Genomic DNA, 21,501 nt, shown 5'->3' on the forward strand with positions numbered 1-21,501 from the left:
ATTTTGAAAAGAGAACTTCAATTCCCACAGTATCCCAAATGGGGGGGGGGGGGGTTGATCCTGTGCATCAGCTGAAGTTGGCAGAGGATTTAATTCATTCATACGGTTTTAATGATGACCGAGGGAACGTAAGTACAGACCATGTTCAATTATGTGTATTAAATTATATATGCTATACAAGTAAACGTTTGTAGAAAGTTATAACTGTTGCTAATTGATTGGTAGCTGATTGCTTTGTGCTCTTTCACAAGATTAAACTATTAACTTGATCAGAAAGGACATGCATGCTCATTAGGAAAGGAACAAGATGCATGTCAACGACTGTATCAATTTCAACAATGGCCATTAAGTACAATACTAATTCTGGTGCAGAATTACGCAAGCGCCACACCCACTGGGCACAGACTACAATTCAACGTCGTTGGTTCAACGTAATGTCATTGAAATGACGTGGAAACAACGTCGATTCAACCAGTGTGTCCCCAGTGGATACGCGCGCCCATGAATTCCATACGCATACGCGCGCTGTCAATTCTTGCACCCTCAGATGCCTTCGTAGGAGGGGGGGACCGTACAAGACGGAGCCAGCGACCGACCTGACCCGCTGGAGGCTGAGTAACATAGAGGGCAGGCAGACATGGCGCTATGTAGAGGATCAAGACACATCAGACAGGGAGCAGACTATGCTTGAAGCCCATTCACTTGGTTTGGATACGGTACACATACTCATCCATGTTTATTTTTCACTAGGCATTGGGTATATCACCTGTATCTACTAAAGGAGAGGACTTACCTAGGCAACCTTCTCTCGATGCATTTCATATTATTCTGTACGTAAATCCGAGATACTAATTAGTATGAAGTTACTTTTATTCTGTACGTAAATCCAAGACATTATTTAGTATGATGTTACGTTTCATAGGGTATGTATTCATTTGTGGATGTCCATCACTCATTTCATATGATATGTTACCAAACGTATGATATTTTTGGTCATGTAGTGTTAAGTGGACACTTGCTCGTTGAACATCTCATTCCAAAATCATGGGCATTAATATGGAGTTGGTCCCCCCTTTGCTGCTATAACATCTTCCACTTTTCTAGGAAGGCTTTCCACTAGATGTTGGAACATTGCTGCGGGGTCTTGCTTCCATTCAGCCACAAGCACTAGTGAGGTCGGGCAGTGATGTTGGATAATTAGGCCTGGTTCGCAGTTGGTGTTCCAATTAATCTCAAAGGTGTTTGATGAGCTTGAGGTCAGGGCTGTGCAGGCCAGTCAAGTTCTTCCACACCGATCTCAACAAACCATTTCTGTATGGACCTCGCTTTGTGCACAGGGCCATTGTAATGCTGAAACAGAAAAGGGCCTTCCCCAAACTGTTGCCACAAAGGTGGAAGCACAGAATCGTCTAGAAAGTCATTGTATGCTGTAGCGTTAAGATTTCCATTCACTGGAACTAAGGGGCCCAGCCCGAACCATGAAAAACAGCCCCAGACCATTATTCCTCCTCCACCAAACTTTACAGTTGGCACTATGCATTTGGCAGATAGTGTTCTTCTGGCATCCGCCAAAACCCAGATTAGTCCGTCGGACTTCCAGATGGTGAAGCGTGATTCATCACTCCAGAGAATGCATTTCCACTGCTCCAGAGTCCAATGGCGGCAAGCTTTACGCCACTCCAAACAATGCTTGGCATTGCTCATGGTGATCTTAGGATTCTGTGGGGCTGCTCGGCCATGGAAACCCATTTCATGAAGCTCCGGATGAACAGTTATTGTGCTGACGTTGCTTCCAGAGGCAGTTTGGAACTCGGTAGTGAATGTTACAACCGAGGACAGGCGATTTTTACGCGCTACGTGCTTCAGCACTCGGCGGTCCCGTTCTGTGAGCTTGTGTGGCCTCCACTTCACGTTTGAGCCGTTGCTACTCCTAGATGTTTCCACTTCACAATAACAGCACTTACAGGTGACCAGGGCAGACATTTTCCAAACTGACTTGTTGGAAAGGTGGCATCCTATGACGGTGCCACGTTGAAAGTCACTGAGATCTTCAGGAAGGCCATTCTACTGCCAATGTTTGTGTATGGAGATTGCATTTATATTGATTTAAGGCCTAATCGTCCAACATCACAGCCCAACCTCAGTAATGCTCGTGGTATGCTCAATTTTATACACCAGTCAGCAATGGGTGTGACTGAAATAGCCGAATCCACTCATTTGAAGGGGTGTCCTACTTCTGTATATATTGTTTACGTTACAAATTCTGGCTAGGTGGCTAACGTTAGCTAGGCTAGGGGTTAGGGTTAAGTTTAGGAGTTAGGTTAAAGGGTTAAGGTTAGGGAAAGGGTTAGCAGACATGCTAAGTAGTTGCAAAAGTTTTAAGTAGTTGAAAAATGAGGTCGTATGTAACCATATGAAACCTAACATATCATACTAATTTCAGTGTCTCGGATTTACATTTACTATGTTACGTCTAGTCTATGAGAACAGGCTGACCTAGGCTATCTGAAGCGTAAGCATTAGGTATGGCAGGTAGCCTTAAGGTTAGAGCGTTAGGCCAATAACCGCAAGGTTGCTGGTTCGAATACTGGAGCCGACCAGGTGAAAAATCTGTCGCTGTGTCCTTGAGCAAGGCACTTAACCCTAATTGCTCCAGGGGTGCTGTACATTTGGGACCCCACTCCCTGTGGGTGTCTCAGGTGTAGTTGATATAAATAATATTTCCATTGCACACTTGTATTGCATTTTTTGGATTGCCTACATGTCCCCTTAGTAGGCCGTCATTGTAAATAAGAATTTGTTCATAATTGACTTAAATCAATATAAATTTAACAGGTAAAATATAAGCACCCCCCCAAATTATTATAATATATTATTAGTTGAAGCCATAAACCGTATGGTTGAAACCCTTGCAAGAATAAGTGCATATTCTCTCATCCTAACCTCTTATAAACATATGTCTCAATGAAGTATAAATTCAATGATAGAATAGTTGGGCCCCACAAGAACAAAACGTGGAACTAAATCTCTCCTCTAAAGAGCTTGCCATTAGTGTTGTGACCTTTGACCCATGCTTTGTTGTGACAGTACCTATGCCCCTCTACAGAGTAAATTCATCCCTGGCTCTCCCTCAGCCCACACTGCAGTGGAGTCAGCCCTGAAGGGCATGGCATTCTACAGCCAGCTCCAGGCAGAAGATGGCCACTGGGCAGGAGACTACGGAGGACCCCTCTTCCTGCTACCAGGTACACACAATTAGATGCACTTTCAAAGGACGTACAGTATGCATCTCGTAAAATTAAATATCTGCATAATGCCATCCAATATTAACTTCCATATTTACAGATAATGTATGTACACATAACAAGCACGCTCATTTAGTTTTATTGTGTCATGTCCATGGGAAAATAACAGTGGACGTGGTCGCACGTGATGTGCATTATCGTGTGCATTATGCCATGGTAGTTATAATGTAATACATGGGTTATGAAAACAGTAAAAACACTCAAGTTAATGATGAGACTCACACCTGTACTTACAACATCTGAGGTGACATCAGTGGTCTGTCTGTCTGTCTGTGCTATCCTCAGGTCTCCTGATCACCTGTCACATAACCCAAATCCCTCTCCCTGAGGCCTGGAAGAAGGAGATGGTGAGATACCTGCGCTCTGTCCAGCTGGCTGATGGAGGCTGGGGCCTGTGAGTGTTCTCATCACTGCTCTCCTTCACTTCTACCCCAAAATACAGTGTGAAAATAAGAGGGATGCCCACGCACACTGTTTAGATATTCTCCAGTAGTTTAATTAGCAATGTTTCAATTAAAGCTTATGAGGCTTGTCAGTATCAGCGCAGTCAAAGCTTCAAAGATTTCTTATTGTTGTGTTTTGGTAATTTCATGTCAGACACATTGAAGACAAGTCCACAGTGTTTGGCACGGCCCTCAGCTACACCACCCTGAGGATTCTGGGAGTGGGACCAGATGACCCGGATATGGTTCGGGCCAGGAACAACCTGCACAGCAAAGGTCAGATTTAATTGTTGAATTTTCTGGGGGGTCAATTAATTGAGCTCTTTGTTTCGTATGTTGGTGGAACCAAAGAAATATGCTGTTAGAAAAAAATGAAAGGAAATGTTGGAGAGCATCACCTGTATATGTTTTAAACCTGAAATAAAAAGTGTCTAAATGCTTTTAACCTCAAATAAGAGGTGAAATTGTTACCATTGTAGAGTCAGATCATGTCTGTGTGTCTGTCTGTTGTACAGGAGGCGCGGTGGGCATTCCCTCCTGGGGTAAATTCTGGTTGGCCATCCTCAATGTGTACAGCTGGGAAGGAATGAACACACTCCTCCCGGAGATGTGGTATGCTTGATGTCCTGATACGAATTTGATCAGAATTGTACATAGATTTTATTCACTTTTATCGAGCACCTATGCATAAAAGTTGAACTTGAATAGACAGCTCACTCTTGAATAGTTGTGTATTTTTCAACTTGTCCTGTTCTTTGGTCCATGTTTGTCCTCTATTCAGGCTGTTCCCTACCTGGTTCCCTGCTCACCCATCCACTCTCTGGTGCCACTGTCGCCAGGTCTACCTCCCTATGAGCTACTGCTATGCTGTCAGGTTTGCTGCCAAGGAGGACCCCCTGGTGCTCAGCCTCAGACAGGTGCAGTAGTTACTTCACCCCACCTGGGGGCGACATGTTGCTGTCATAGTGCTCCACTCACTCCGGCCAGAAGTTGCCCACGTAGGCACAGCCCCAAGATCAGCTAGAATAAGACGCAGCTGCAATAGAGTGCATGGACTTAGAAGCATCCTTCTCTGTTCTATAGGAGCTGTATGTCCAGGACTATGCCACCATCAACTGGCCTGGTCAGCGGAACAATGTGGCGGCATGTGACATGTACACACCACACAGCACACTACTCACCGTGGCTTACAGTAAGCACTGCACATACTGTATTAATAGTTTGTGAGTGGTCATTTGTGACTACGTTATAACTGTAACCTTGAATTCTCTGTTCTTCTTCAGTGGTCATGAACGTGTATGAGGCCCACCACAGCAGCAGTCTACGAGGAAGAGCGGTCAAAGAGCTGTACGACCACATACAGGCTGACGACCGTTTCACCAAGTGCATCAGCATCGGCCCAGTAAGAAACTGAACTTTAATCAAAGTATTTTTTTTTTAATGGCGCTTGTGTTTTAGGATGATCTATTATTTCCTTGCACTTCCAGATGGAATCCTTCTTTGTGAAACATTGGTTTGCAATATTATCACATCAAAGAAGTTACTGCGAACAATGAACACAGTTCTTTCCCCTCAGACATCATTGCACACGGGGTAGAACAGAAGCATATGTACTGCATTTTTTTCTTTACCTTGATATGCAACGCTTCCCCACTGCTTCTTCGACCAAACAAAAACAACAACGGCCGTGGGGCGGATAACATTAGTGGCGCTGTTTCCCCTAGTGCGGATTCCATCTTTAATGCTGTTTTGGCAGTTTACACTATGGTTTAAGTTGATCCAGAATTGTGTGTCAGTTGTTACGTGGTGGTGATTTAACACCTAGTTTCACTCCTCAGATCTCCAAAACGATCAACATGCTGGTGCGCTGGCACGTGGACGGACCCTCCTCCGCTGCCTTCCAGGAGCACGTGTCCAGGATCCCAGACTACCTCTGGTCAGTCAGTTAGTGAGTCAGTTGTTGTATGTGACAATGCAGTAGGTTGTGAGCGTGTTTATTTAATTGTTTTGTTTTCCATTTCCTGGTTCGCGATAGGCTGGGATTGGATGGTATGAAAATGCAGGTATGTTGGGTATTGGCTAGCCATGATATGCATAATGTTGCTAATCTTTTGCATTATGGGCCGGTTTCCTGACCCAAATTAAGAAGACAAAAAAGCATGCAGTCTGACATGCAGTCTGACATGCAGTCTGGTTGTGTTCCTGTAGGGGACCAATGGATCACAGCTATGGGACACGGCTTTCGCAGCTCAGGCCTTCCTAGAGGTGAGATATTCATATTGATTTTACGCTACAAAGACTACAAAGAATCCATCTGACTTGTTCATCACGCTTTACATTCTGCGTGCATTACTCTCCATTCATGTGATGATTGATAACTGTAAAGACGTCACAGTTGAGAGGATGATGTGTTGTTGTTCACATTTGTAACGTTTTTGTGTTTTTTCTCAATTGGGGTCATTCAGGCAGGGGCTCAGGACTGCCCCAGGTTAGAAGATTGTCTTAAACACGCCCACCAGTTTCTCACCATCACACAGGTGAGAGCGTCACAGGAAATGGGCTTGAGTTCCTCACACAGGTCAGAGAGTTTAGTGTATTGGCTCGCTGCCAGACAAAACACCTTGAGGGCACACATTCCTCGGTTCTGAGAACGGACTAATAGACCTGTCTGACCAGTTTTCTCCTTTCATCAGATACCTGACAACCCCCCAGAATACCAGAAATACTACAGACAGATGAACAAGGTGAACCATTACTGCCAGTCAGAGGAAGTGTGTGTGTGCGTGTGTGCGTGTGTCCTGCACATCCGTGTGTCCTGCATGGTTGTGTGCGTGCATTTGTGTGCATGTGTCTATGCGCGCTTACATGCATGAATGTGTGTCCATCAGGGAGGGTTCCCCTTCAGCACACGGGACTGTGGCTGGATCGTGGCTGACTGCACGGCAGAGGGCCTAAAGTCAGTGATGCTTCTGCAGGAACACTGTCCCTTCATCAGTCAGCACGTCCCCTCAGAGCGCCTGTGTGACTCCGTCAATGTGGTCAGTGGCCAAACCAACTGACTTCTATCTACTGTACAACCAATCACAGTTTTTACCACAAGTTGATATATCGTGTCGGGGGGCTTTTCTCGATCTTTCATGTATTTTCCTCTCTACTATCTCCCAAACTTTCAACTTCTTTCAAGATGATGTCTCACAGTGCTGATAATAATGCAAACTCACAGTTCATGTTTGATTCCATCATACAACAAAAAAGCAACGTACAATACTGACACTTGCCCTGGTTGACTATGTGTTGCAGTTGTTGAGCATGAGAAACAAAGATGGCGGTTTTGCCACTTATGAGACCAAGCGAGGAGGGAGACTGTTGGAGCTACTCAACCCCTCAGAGGTGTTTGGTGAGTCTTTCATCTCACCGACCCCCCCCCCAACCCCCACCCGTGTTGTATTTATGGATATAATACTTTTTTAGGCTATAAATACAAGCTTTGTACTCTCTCCCACCACCACCCCCCTCTCTCTTTCTTTCAGGTGACATCATGATAGACTACACCTATGTGGAATGCACCTCAGCAGTCATGCAGGCTCTGAGACACTTCCAGCACGTGTACCCTGAATACCGGACAGAGGAGATAAGGTACACGCACACATCTAGCCTGGAACCGTAACCCTCTCCAAGCTACTGCCTAAAAGCATAACTTTTTCTAACTGTTTTAACTCAGGTCCACTCTGAGAGAAGGATTGGAGTACTGCCGGAGGGTGCAGAGGCCTGATGGGTCATGGGAAGGGTAAGTAGCTTCCGGTCTCACTTACAGTTCATTCAGAAAGTATTCAGACCCCTTGACTTTTTCCACATTTATTTACGTTACAGCCTTACATTAAAATTGATTACAGATTTTTTTTCTTCTTATCAATCTACACGCAATACCACATAATGACAAAGCGAAAACAGGTTTTTATAAGTGTTTGCAAATGTATTACAAATAAAAAACAGATACCTTATTTACTTAAGTATTCAGATCCTCTGCTATGAGACTTGAAATTGAGCTCAGGTGCATCCTGTTTCTATTGATCATCCTTGAGATGTTTCTACAACTTGGAGTCCACCTGTGGTAAATTCAATTGATTGGACATGATTTGTAAAGGCACACACCTGTTTATATAAGGTCCCACAGTTGACAGTGCATGTCAGAACAAAAACCAAGCCATGAGGGCAAAAGAATTCTCCGTAGAGCTCCGAGACATGATTGTGTCAAGGCACAGATCTGGGAAAGGGTACCAAAAAATGTCTGCAACATTGAAGGTCACCAAGAACGCAGTGGCCTCCATCATTCTTAAATGGAAGAAGTTAGGAATCACCAAGACTCTTGCAAGAGCTGGCTGCCCGGCCAAACTGAGCAATCGGTGGAGAAGGGCCTTGGTCAGGAAGGTGACCAAGAACCCGATGGTCACTCTGACAGAGCTCCAGAGTTCCTCTGTGGAGATGGGAGAGCCTTCCAGAAGGAAAACCATCTCTGCAGCACTCCACCAATCAGGTCTACATGTAGAGTGGCCAGACGGGAGCCATTTCTCAGTAAAAGGCACATGACAGCCCGCTTGGAGTTTGCCAAAAGGCACCTAAAGGACTCTCAGACCATGAGAAACAAGAAGCTCTGGTCTGATGAAACCAAGATTGAACTCTTTGTCCTGAATGCGAAGCGTCACGTCTGGAGGAAACCTGGCAACATCCCAACGGTGAGGTGTGGTGGTGGCAGCATCATGCTGTGGGGATGTTTTTCAGCGGCAGGGACTGGGAGACTAGTCAGGATCGAGGCAAAGATGAACGGAGAAAAGTACAGCGAGATCTTTGATGAAAACCTGCTCCAGAGCACTCAGGACCTCTGACTGGGGAGAAGGTTCACCTTCCAAAAGGACAACGACCCTAAGCACACAGCCAAGACAACGCTGGAGTGGCTTCGGGACAAGTCTCTGAATATCCTTGTGTGGCCCTGCCAGAGCCCGGACTTGAACCCGATCAAACATCTCTGGAGAGACATGAAAATAGCTGTGCAGCAACGCTCCCCATCCAACCTGACAGAGCTTGAGAGGTTCTGCAGAGAAGAATGAGAGAATCTCCCCAAATACAGGTGTGCCAAGCTTGTAGCAAGGTACAAAGTACTGAGTAAAGGGTCTGAATACTTATGTAAATGTGACATTTCTGTAAAAAAAAAATGGGAAATTTGCAAAAAAAATTAAAAATCTGAGTTTGCTTTGTCATTATGGGGTATTGTGTGTAGAAAAGAAGAAGAAACGATTTAATCCATTTTAGAATAAGGCTGTAACCTAACAAAATGTGGGAAAAGTAAAGGGGTCTGAATACTTTCCAAATGCACTATATATCATGGCTGAGTGTCTCCTCGTCTCCTTTACTTCATGACCAAGGAAAACATTAGGCATCTAGGTATATAAAGCTATTAAAGGTCATAAGGAATCATTTCGGGCCCTACTCATGACAACTGATGTGTGAGATTATATGGATAGGTCTTCTCCATGTTGATTCCATCTAACAAGTCCAGATCAGTGGTCATAAAGGAAAGGATACAAGTAAAGGAGGCTATTGAAGACTGTCAGGACTCTGCCTGTGATTTGAATGGCAGTGCCCGTGATTTGAATACCATTTGATTTGAATGCCAGTGCTTGTGATTCGAATGCAATGTGATTTGAGTGGCAGTGTCTGTGATTTGAATACCATTTGATTTGAATGCCAGTGCTTGTGATTCGAATGCAATGTGATTTGAGTGGCAGTGTCTGTGATTTGAATGCCATGTGATTTGAGTGGCAGTGTCTGTGATTTGAATACCATTTGATTTGAATGCCAGTGCTTGTGATTCGAATGCAATGTGATTTGAGTGGCAGTGTCTGTGATTTGAATGCCATGTGATTTGAATGCCATGTGATTTGAATGCCAGTGCCTGTGATTTGAATGTCATGTTGTTGTTAATTCTTCTGTGTCATATGGACCATTTAGTTATGTGTCCTTCCTAGGGTTGCAAAATTCAGGTAACTTTCCCCAAAAAGTTTTCCAGAAATCCCGATTGGAAGCTTCACGGAATCAGGAGGGAATAAGCAGGAAATCCTACTGTACTTTTTAACCCTAGTCCTTTCTTATTGTGGTGTGTGTTGCCTAGATCCTGGGGAGTGTGCTTCACCTATGGGGTCTGGTTTGGCTTGGAGGCCTTTGCCTGCATGGGTCACACCTACCATGATGGGTAAGGATCCTTAGTGCTGGAGGAAGACGTGTACGCACACACCACATTCAAAGGAAACACGAATGTCTGTGGAATCGTTTTTCAAACCTTTAAAAATACATCTTTCCCTCTCTCTTGGTCTGTTTCTGTCTCCTTTCTCTCTCCAGCGGTGGTGTGTGTGAGGAGGTGCAGAGTGCCTGTGACTTCCTGGTGGCCCACCAGATGGAGGATGGAGGCTGGGGTGAGGACTTTGAGTCCTGTGAGCAGCGTCGCTACGTGCAGAGTGCTAACTCCCAGATCCACAACACCTGCTGGGCCCTGCTGGGCCTCATGGCTGCCAGGTAACAGTAACTATTTATGTAACTGCCTTGTAATGACTTATTTAACTACCTTGTGACTACCTATGAGACTACCTTGTAACTACTGTTAGGTTCTAAATAACAGGGTCAAAACTATAAAAGCTCAAACCAAGTTTATTCACCCAAAGGGTCGGACAGCAGAACAGACAAAGACACTTTTCCACCAGCACAAGTGTATATATACCCCAATTTGTGTGAAGTATCCTCCTTCCCTCTAAACATGACATCTTTATTGCTAGGCAGGAAGTTAAGTGATGCGGGCAATAAACTGTTCCTTCTCCCTTAATGTGACCTGACCTGACCCCAAACCCCATTCCTCACTAAAGCACCTCTCTTCACCCTTATCAGTGACTGCAACCATGTGATTGCCTTTCCTTTACTCAGTACATCCCAAGCACAATTGCCTCCACCACACATTCCCCCAACAGATAACCATTAACTTCTGGTGTAGAAACCAGACTATGGCACACCTCATTTCGATAGGATACCTGATAATTAACAATATTTCAAGTTTAAGAGTCAGAACCCATCACTACCTTGTAACTACATGGTTTAAAACAATATGATATAAAGTGGGACCAATGAACCTCAGTATGTTTAAGTTGTAGACCCACAATCTCTTCTGTTCTCTGCTCTGTGGCAGGTACCCAGATGCACAGGTGATTGAGAGAGGAATACAGCTGTTGGTTGATAAGCAGCTGCCCAATGGAGACTGGCCACAGGTGAGTCTCCGCCTCCTGTCACACTGTGCTCAATGCTTAGCTCCACCCAAGGCTCAAGCATGAAGTTATCAAATTGTTTAGCATAATCTGTTGTTGAACGTCTGGCCCTCTGGATGTCTGTCATTCTTTCATGTACTGTATTGCAGATTGTGTCAGTGTGTATTTTTGGAGCCCGAGAAACAGTGTAGAGTATTCTTACTAGAGATACATACTGTGAAGAATAACCTGAAGCTTTATAGGTGACCACAACTGTATTTTGGCCTATCTCTCCTCAGGAAAACATCTCGGGAGTGTTCAATAAGAGCTGTGCCATCAGCTACACTTCCTACAGGAACGTCTTCACCGTGTGGACGCTGGGACGCTTCTCTAACCTCTACCCCTACAGCCCTCTGGCCGGGAAGGTGAAGCTGTGAGGTCAGGGGTCACCTAAAGGTCAAGGGGTCAGCAAGGATGGGAACAGTGCCCTTTCTAATCTATACATAAAAGAACGGTCGTGAACAGGGTTGGGGAATAATGTATTACATGTAATCCGTTAAATGTAACTGATTCTAAAAGTATTTTTCCTGTAATCCGTTACCAGCTAAAATAGTGTAATCAGATTACAGATACTTTTGAAAAACTAGATGATTACTTCTAGGATTACTCTTTCTCAATAACATTCAAATCATCTTAAGTTTGTTCCACCTGAGAGAGTCTGACCACAAGTCAGAGACCACTACACACCAAATGTGTTTAATGGATCACGGGAAAAGAGCAGGAATAGGCTTTTGTAGACTACAGTCCAAGCTATGTCTTCCAATGGTGCGACTGCTGTCAGCATCAAAGATTATACATCCAACTTGAATAAACGCTTGGAGGTAAGGACGACAGCAGTGTTGTAGCCTACGGGTGCTAGGATATCACTTATTATTGATATCTATATAGCTCATTGATGTGAATCACACTGCTGCTCAATCTAATTCGTGCTGATAATACAAAAATGCCCATAGGCCTAACGGACACATGCTCAAACGTACACACTTTTGATGGACTTAAATAGGAGATATCAAAGTGTCACCAACAAAAGCTTAAACAATAGGCCTATAGCAAATGCAGCATATGGAATTCATTTTTCACATGCAAATAGCACTTTTCCAAGTCCTATTTTTGAAGACCAAGGGGTATGAAATCAATTGGAAGGATTGGAAATCTGACAGACTTTGATTTTCAATGTGAAGATGTGGCCTTCTCATTTTATTATCTATATTAAAGTAGAAAGCAATGGGTTAAAAGAAGCCTACATAACTATAAAGTAAAATGCAACATCCATTTATTGCCAGAACTTTGTAAACTCTAACATTGATTTATCCTGCAATAGATGTCATTCAATTGGTAACATACATTTTTGTCTTCTTCTAATGCATCTTAAGGGGAAAGTAATCTCAAAGTAACTTAAAGTTATCAGATTACGTTACTGAGTTTGGGTCATCCAAAAGTTAGTGATTACAATGATTGGACAGGTAACTAGCAACTGTAACAGATTGCATTTCTAAAGTAACCTCCCCAGCCCTGGTCGTAAAAGTGAATTGAATGAAAGTTTTTCAAGTCTTCTACTGGGTGAGTCCTGAAAAGACCTCAACCTTGGGATCACCTTACCTTGCCTGCTATTTTAACATTCCTCTTGCCTTACATTTTGGTGGGGCTGAAGTCTTTGAAACAAACCTTTTAGCTGCTATGTGAGAAATAAGGGTATCATTTTGGCACCTGTATGTATTATGACATTAAAATCGAGCCCGTAAATCAATCTGTAAATAGTGCTGAAATACAAATGTTTCCATGTTGCCTATTAATATCAACCGTAGTTTCTGAAAATGTATTGATGTAATTGATTTGTTATTAAATCTTATTTTAAAATGCAGAATAAAGTCATTTTGTATGGTTTCACTAATTCACTATTTCTCTCTTGCAACAGCTGATGATGTTTGAGTGGGAGAACAGTGTGAGTCAAACCTACCAACCAGTAGCCCGTGACCCGTCCTGCATCAATACACACACACACACTCTCTCTCTCACCGAATTTGCCAAATCAAAGTATCTAATGGAATTCAAGGTGCAGTTTTGGGGAGTGTTTGTAAGTTCCAACTTTGTGTATGTGTGTGGGTGCGTGCGTCCAAGTGTGTGATGGTGTAGGGTGCAGTCTGGACAAAAAGCTATCTGACACTCAATCATAGCAATTGTGAAGGGAGATCATATGATAACACACAGTAGAAGTGTTGCACAATAGACATTCCAAAGAAAGGTGTGCTAGATAGGTACATTTCTGTTTTCACCTCCCCATGCCACATCCAATTTATTTTGTTCCTGAAGCATGACTGCTGATAAGAATGCTGGTACTTCACCTCCTTCAACCCCTTCTCCACCAGACCTGGAATAATTTGTTTTAAATATGATTTGTGCAAAGTACCTTTTTTCGGGGGAACAAATTGTTACTTTGGATGTGAATACGGATCCCCCAAAAAAACAATTTCAACACAGATCTCAGAAAGTAACTACTGTCGTGGAAATTCTAACCAAGTGAGAAAGACTTTGAGCTGGTCAGCGACTCCCTGTTCTTATTGTTAGGGATGCACCGATATTACATTTTTGGCCGATATCCTTGCCAGAAAACCTGATACCGATATTAAACATTTTAGCGCCCTTTTAAGCATTCTAGTAGTTAAATAGTTTAAACACACACACACACACTGACTGTTGGCATTTACGTATGTCCCCATTACCAGTAAAAACATCATCAAAACCTATTTCTTTCACTTACTCACTATGCTGTTTTGTTGTTAATTTGTTCAGTCATTTCATTTTCAACCAGGATTTCATCATACATGTCAAGCAGTGAAGTTTCAGCTCTGTCTGTCCATGGCCTCTTCTGTCGTGGGTCCTCTTCGTCGGTGCGCACTGTCACTGTGTCCGTTTCCATCTTGTCCAGCTGTGTCTGTACCATTTCACATAAACCCTGTTTCTTGTCTGCATCGAAGTAGCGGTCCTTGTACCTAGCATCAAGCATAGTGGCGACACAGTAATGAGGCTCAGAGAATGCCACCGAATCACTTGTTCACAGCCTCTAGTAGAAGTTTTAACCCCACGGTCTGTGTCGGCAGTTTTGTTGAGCAGGCATTTCAATGCCATGACAGAGGGTATCACATCTGCTGCAGACGCAGTTGAGGAGCTTATTTCTCGAGTCAGTTGTTCGAATGGAGCTAGGAGTGTGTTCATGTTCTCAAATGCCATTGAAATGGCAGCAGCGGTATGGGGCTGACATCGCTGGTCTAAATGTCAGTCGTGAAGCTAATAGCAGTGGCGACCATAGCAAGTAGCTCATGTATATGCATTTCAACAATACTGTGTAACTCCGGTAGGGCAACATCTGAAAAATAGCGCCTACTTGGTAGTGTGTACCAGGGCTCGAGGTTCCACGACATCATCCACGACAGAGAATGGTTGATTGTCAAGGGCAATGAATTCCATTATCTTGGCGTTAATGGATTTCGCCTTTGAGTTGTCTCGTTGACTTGAACTTGTTTAGTTATTGAAAGTGTGTGCTTAGTTTTTTTTCAGATTTTCTTCTAAGTAGTCACTGAACGTCTGGGGGTGATGCACTTTCAAATGAGTAATTAGGTTTGTGGTATTGAAAGATTTCACTTTCTCCCCTCATCGGGAAATAATAGCAGCACAAACTTTGCATATGGCCTTTTTTTTAATCTTCCTTTGAAACTTCAAAATAGATCCACAAAGTAGACAATGTAGGCTAGGTTAGGAATGCTGTGTTTCATGTGTAGCGCTGTATTTTTTGTGGTGTCATTACGTCATCTACCTACGTTGTATAGGTATGCACATCAGCATTGACATCGGTTTTGCACATCGGCGTTAAACTACATTGAGCCGATGCCGATGTTGGCATTTTTAGCTAATATTGTCCGATTCCAATATGCTTACCGATATATCGTGCATCTCTACTAATTGTATAGAAACCAGGGTTTGACCCCTAAGACAAGGTTCTTCTTATCAGCTGTCCGTACTAGAGCCATCTCCTCCCTGGTACCTCAGAGTACACAAACACCAATTCAATCAATGGAATGCAGGCTCCGAGAGAGGACAAGACCATCATAAATCAGTTGCTAGCCCAAAACCCCAGAGGCCAACTCAGTTCACACAGACATAGATTAGGGAGTACTGAGAAACCTTATTCGATGCATAAACAGTATTAAAACAATCTCGTAATTTTCTACCATACTAGTTTTCAGAAACTATTGGATTGGCTGCCTTCAACTAATGGCAGGGCTGTATCTGGAATTGCATGTTGAAGATAGAAATAGAATGAATAGAGCACACACAAACTAGGGCAGGACCTAGTTACAGTGGGGAAAAAAAGTATTTAGTCAGCCACCAATTGTGCAAGTTCTCCCACTTAAAAAGATGAGAGAGGCCTGTAATTTTCATCATAGGTACACTTCAACAAAATGAGAAGAAAAATCCAGAAAATGACATTGTAGGATTTTTAATGAATTTATTTGCAAATTATGTTGGAAAATAAGTATTTGGTGAATAACAAAAGTTTATCTCAATACTTTGTTATATACCCTTTGTTGGCAATGACACAGGTCAAACGTTTTCTGTAAGTCTTCACAAGGTTTTCACACACTGTTGCTGGTATTTTGGCCCATTCCTCCATGCAGATCTCCTCTAGAGCAGTGATGTTTTGGGGCTGTCGCTGGGCAACACGGACTTTCAACTCCCTCCAAAGATTTTCTATGGGGTTGAGATCTGGAGACTGGCTAGGCCAATCCTGACCTTGAAATGCTTCTTACGAAGCCACTCCTTCGTTGCCCGGGCGGTGTGTTTGGGATCATTGTCATGCTGAAAGACCCAGCCATGTTTCATCTTCAATGCCCTTGCTGATGGAAGTCACGATACATGGCCCCATTCATTCTTTCCTTTACACGGATCAGTCGTCCTGGTCCCTTTGCAGAAAAACAGCCCCAAAGCATGATGTTTCCACCCCCATGCTTCACAGTAGGTATGGTGTTCTTTGGATGCAACTCAGCATTCTTTGTCCTCCAAACACAACGAGTTGAGTTTTTACCAAAAAGTTATATTTTGGTTTCATCTGACCATATGACATTCTCCCAATCCTGTTCTGGATCATCCAAATGCTCTCTAGCAAACTTCAGACGGGCCTGGACATGTACTGGCTTAAGCAGGGGGACACGTCTGGCACTGCAGGATTTGAGTCCCTGGCGGCGTAGTGTGTTACTGATGGTAGGCTTTGTTACTTTGGTCCCAGCTCTCTGCAGGTCATTCACTAGGTGTGTGCTTCTGGGATTTTTGCTCACCGTTCTTGTGATCATTTTGACCCCACGGGGTGAGATCTTGCGTGGAGCCCCAGATCGAGGGAGATTATCAGTGGTCTTGTATGTCTTCCATTTCCTAATAATTGCTCCCACAGTTGATTTCTTCAAACCAAGCTGCTTACCTATTGCAGATTCAGTCTTCCCAGCCTGGTGCAGGTCTACAATTTTGTTTCTGGTGTCCTTTGACAGCTCTTTGGTCTTGGCCATAGTGGAGTTTGGAGTGTAACTGTTTGAGGTTGTGGACAGGTGTCTTTTATACTGATAACAAGTTCAAACAGGTGCCATTAATACAGGTAACGAGTGGAGGACAGAGGAGCCTCTTAAAGAAGAAGTTACAGGTCTGTGAGAGCCAGAAATCTTGCTTGTTTGTAGGTGACCAAATACTTATTTTCCACCATAATTTGCAAATAAATTCATGAAAAATCCTACAATGTGATTTTCTGGATTTGTTTTCCTCATTTTGTCTGTCATAGTTGACGTGTACCTATGATGAAAATTACAGGCCTCTCTCATCTTTTTAAGTGGGAGAACTTGCACAATTGGTGGCTGACTAAATACTTTTTTGCCCCACTGTATGGAAACCCTGGCCTAGCGGTTAGAGCGTTGGTTTTGTAACTATTGTGCACAAGAGGAATAGTGACTGTTCCTTATTCCACTTGTAATAACTCCATTATTATGCCATTATAAATCAATTCCCAAAGTCTTATGTAAGTAACAACAATGTTGCTATTGTAATAATCAAAGTTACTACACATGTATAAGAACTTGATGTCAAGTGTTACTGTATTACCTTATGTCTCACTCATTATGAAAATGTATTTGTTAGTCATTTTGAAACTGCAAAAGTGGTCTATTCTAATGTTGAAGTGATTCTATTATAGGCTATAGACTATATTAAGATTCATACCTAAGAGCCCTCCAAGCCATGTGCGTATGATCATATATTTATACTAATTCAACTAATTGTTGTAGTTTTTGGTTCTTCATCAACAATTTGGTAGCCATCAAATATAGATATATTTTTTCAAATAACTTCAAATATTATTTGGTTTTCTGAGACCTGTATCAAAGAAAATAGTTGATTATTAGTTGAAACTATATAAACTATATTCAACTACCACAACAAAATACAACTATTTTCTTCCCAGGTCTGTTCTCCACATTTCATTTGTAAATGCCAACTCTTTAAAAAGTGCCCAGTATTTACCAATGCTCATAACTTTCCCAATTACTCATACTTTCTTCAGAAGGGTGTGTAGTGTGAGTCATTTGATGGTTGGAAGACTCATCTTACCAGATATTTATTGCCATCAGTCTTTAATCTTCATTCTTAATGCTTGTATTTATCATATTACTTACAAAAATATTAATACCTGATAAGAAAATATTGCAGCTAAAAGCTGAATTGCAAGATACATATCACACATATGTGTGTCTATTGTTGTGACTTAGATCAGATCAAATTTGATGACCAATTGTCATGTCCTGACCATAGAGTGCTCTGATTTTCTATGGTAGAGTAGGTCAGGGCATGACTGGGGGGGTTTATCTAGTTTATTTTTTCTATGTGTGTCTCCCCAGCCTGGTAAGCCCTGTGGCAGCTCCACGCACCAGGCTGCCAGTACGTCTCCTCAGTCCGGTGAGACCCGTTCCGGTTCCATGTACGAAGCCTCCAGTGATGATCCATGGTCCAAAGCCTCCAGTGATGATCCATGGCACGAAGCCTCCAGTGATGATCCATGGCATGAAGCCTCCAGTGATAATCCATGGCCCGGAGCCTCCAGTGATAATCCATGGCCCGGAGCCTCCAGTGATAATCCATGGCCCGGAACCTCCAGTGATAATCCATGGCCCGGAGCCTCCAGTGATAATCCATGGCCCGGAGGCTCCAGTGATGATCCATGGCCCGGAGCCTGTAGTGATGATCCATGGCACAAAGGCTCCAGTGATGATCCATGGGAGCCTGTAGCGAGGGTCTCCAGTCCGGAGCTTACAGCGGAGGTTCCTAGCCTGGAGTCCCCAAAGACGATCTACGGTCCGGAGCCTCCAGCGACGGTCGGCAGCCCAGAGCCACCAGCGACGCTGGCGGATTCGCAGGATGAGAGGGTTCTTCGTCCTGCACCAGAGCCGCCACCAACACTAGACCCCCCCCCTAACCCTCCCTTTTGGTTTCAGGTTCCGCACCTTTGGGGGGGGGTACTGTCACGTTCTGACCATAGAGTGCTATTATTTTCTATGGTAGAGTAGGTCAGTGCGTGACTGGGAGGTTTATCTAGTTTCTTTTTTCTATGTTGTGTTCTAGTTTCTTTTTTCTATGTTTTTTTGTATGATTCCCAATTAGAGGCAGCTGGTCATCGTTGTCTCTAATTGGGGATCATATTTAAGTAGTTGTTTTTCCCACCTGTGTTTGTGGGAGATTATTTTGAGTTAGTGCACCTCTGTTGTCATGGTTTGTTGTTTGTTATTAGTTTTTTGTTTGTCTTGCTAAGTTTCACATTCAAATAAAAGATGTGGAACGATACTCACGCTGCGCCTTGGTCCGTTTCTACACACAAGCGTGACACCAATTTATGCAGAAATCCAGGTAATTCCAAAGTGTTCACATACTTTTTCAAGCCACTGTATAAAGAATAAATTATAATACATTTCGTAAAATCCAATGGACCATATGCACTATTCAATTAAAACTAAATTCTTTGTAAAATGAAATAAATATCGGCCAATTATTTTATACATTCATCAAATTACATAAAAACACAAAAATGACTGCCCTTCTACTACCATCCCCCTCGCACCCCCTTGACACACACATACACACACACAGAGAGAGAGAGATGTCTGTTAAGTTTATGATGAGAGATTTGGGGAGTGTTAAAGGAAGTGAGGTGTGGAGGTGTGTCTCTCTCTACAGTATAATTAAGAGTTATTTCTCTGGGAAGCAATGCAGACAGAACCCTGACAGGAACTACATCCCAGTAAGTACACTATTTCTAAATATGCGTTATTTTGACACTCATTGAAAATAATCATGTTTTTTTAAAGAAACATGTAAAACATGATTGATAGAGTTTAACAGATAGCACTTTGATTGATGTGTTACAGTACTTTGAACTATGGGAGACTAAAATTGCCAATGCAGGGAAATATGTTCTTTGTATATCTTTAATTGTTAATAAGTATTTTTATCTACTTAGGGATACGTTTACTAAATGTTAATTCCAGATGGGATAAAAGACCAAAAACAAAGCTAAAATGTTTGTATTCCATTTGGAAAAGTACAATTTCTGCTATAATGCTAATTCTTAAGTCATCAAGAAAGTAGTTTTTGACCCTTGTCAGTGCTTACTTTACCAGCAAATACTGGGATAAATACTTAGTACCTGCGTAAAATATCAATTAATTCAGTAACTTTGGTGCTTACTGATTACTTCAGTGCTTTCAATGCTCCATCCAGTGGAAATCCATTGGAATGCCATCCGAACTTACATTGAAATACCATATTATATACAGTATCTTGACATTAATGTCAAAGCAATTATGTTTTATAAGTACCTGAGAAAAACTGTTTATAAATGTATCTTAGCAGACAGTATTTACCTGGTAACTACATGAATAAAAAGCACTGCAAAAGGATTCAAAAATATGTCGGCCAACACCTCACTGTTGCTTTCCCTGGTATGGAACATAGGTCTTAGTGTGCAGCCAGCAGCCACATCTGTCTAGTACACTATTGTTCCATTTGTTTGCAGATAGCATTTTCCACAACCAGTCAGATGTGACTGAATGTAGCAATATGTTGACAAGGACTTCCTCCATCTCTAACTAGGTTCTATTTTAGCGAAAGCGGGGACAAAATATAACATTTTAAATCAATCATTAAAATAAGAATAAATATTTTTTCCATTTCAGGGTTTTGATTTGAAACATCGAGATGTGGGGTCACAATCAAGGTAAATGTTTGCAAACCAATTTCATTTGTTTGTACCACTCTTTCAATTTATAGTGTAGGTCATTTGGCTCGTATTCTATATAAATCTCTCCTTGTATAGGAAACCAGCATCCCTCTGGCTACAACGTGAACCCAAGCGGGTGCGTCCCGCCAATGCCAAGTGGGGGATACCCTGGTGGGTGTCCCACTGGAAACATCCAGCCCCCATTATGCCCTCCCTACCAGCCCCCCTCCACTTGCTACCCTGTGCCACCATCTTATCCAGTACAGGGTCCCCATGGAGGTCATGGGCATGGGCACGATCATGGGCACGGACCTCACGGCCATGATTGTGGAGGGCACGGTCATGGAGGACACGGTCATGGAGGACACGGAGGGCACGGTCATGGAGGACACGGAGGGCACGGTCGCGGAGGACACGGAGGGCGCGGTCGCGGAGGACACGGAGGGCACGGTCGCGGAGGGCATGGCCATGGGCACGGTCATGGGCACGGTCATGGATGCAGGCACAGGCACAAGCATGGGCATTGGCATGGAGGTTGTCACAAGCAAGGGAAGCAGAGTCATGGGGTAAGAGATTTTTAAGTCTAAAACGAATTGAAAGTGCTCCATAGTAAAATCTCTGTTAAATTGAAATAATATATGTTGAATTAAAGGTGTTCCTTTTCTGTTTCTCCTCCATCCAGAGTTCAAGCAGCTCCTGCAGCAGTGACTCCGACTAGAGCCTGCAGTCAGAGGGACATGACTTATCCTCTTATCAGCCGTAAGAGACTTGGATCTCTCTCCCCAGTGCTTTACTATAGCCCCAGAACCAATCCCTAATCCCCATCCCTAATGTATGTACGTTACAAAACCATATCTCTCCCGCTCATATATCTGATTTTTAAAAAGCATGATGGTTTCTTTTATGTAAAATAATTAAAGGACACAGAGGGAAACGTCTCTTTTCTTGTTGTATGCCAAAATAATTTTAAAAAAGAACTGTCCAATTACTGTGTACATCATAACTACAACCCACAGTATAGGTTTTTGATATTTCAATTATTGTGGGCCTGGGGAATTCTGATTTGTTTATGGGTATTTGGTTATCCGAGCTGAGCTATAATTGTAACC

At 43.0% G+C, this 21,501-nt stretch overlaps 2 protein-coding genes across 2 annotated transcripts; both read left to right on the forward strand.

Annotated features, from left to right (window-relative positions):
* The first annotated feature begins 48 nt into the window (after window positions 1-48).
* lss (lanosterol synthase (2,3-oxidosqualene-lanosterol cyclase)) lies at window positions 49-12,975 on the forward strand. Its single transcript, XM_014164267.2, has 22 exons — window positions 49-128; window positions 548-716; window positions 3,107-3,245; window positions 3,591-3,699; window positions 3,903-4,024; window positions 4,264-4,360; window positions 4,530-4,665; window positions 4,832-4,940; window positions 5,032-5,150; window positions 5,587-5,684; window positions 5,784-5,811; window positions 5,957-6,013; window positions 6,214-6,285; window positions 6,442-6,492; window positions 6,637-6,786; window positions 7,049-7,145; window positions 7,279-7,384; window positions 7,470-7,535; window positions 9,915-9,995; window positions 10,142-10,315; window positions 10,977-11,055; window positions 11,331-12,975. The coding sequence occupies exons 1-22, from the start codon at window positions 112-114 to the stop codon at window positions 11,466-11,468; spliced, it is 2,214 nt and encodes a 737-aa protein (XP_014019742.1). The 5' UTR covers window positions 49-111; the 3' UTR covers window positions 11,469-12,975.
* Window positions 12,976-19,317: 6,342 nt separating this feature from the next.
* On the forward strand, window positions 19,318-21,330 carry LOC106581733 (uncharacterized). The gene is made up of 4 exons (XM_014163977.2): window positions 19,318-19,414; window positions 20,349-20,389; window positions 20,489-20,958; window positions 21,075-21,330. The coding sequence occupies exons 3-4, from the start codon at window positions 20,666-20,668 to the stop codon at window positions 21,208-21,210; spliced, it is 429 nt and encodes a 142-aa protein (XP_014019452.1). The 5' UTR covers window positions 19,318-19,414; window positions 20,349-20,389; window positions 20,489-20,665; the 3' UTR covers window positions 21,211-21,330.
* The last annotated feature ends 171 nt before the right edge of the window (window positions 21,331-21,501 follow it).

This window comes from Salmo salar, chromosome ssa21 (assembly GCF_905237065.1).
Source record: "Salmo salar chromosome ssa21, Ssal_v3.1, whole genome shotgun sequence".
In the NCBI taxonomy this organism is placed as follows: Eukaryota; Metazoa; Chordata; class Actinopteri; order Salmoniformes; family Salmonidae; genus Salmo; species Salmo salar.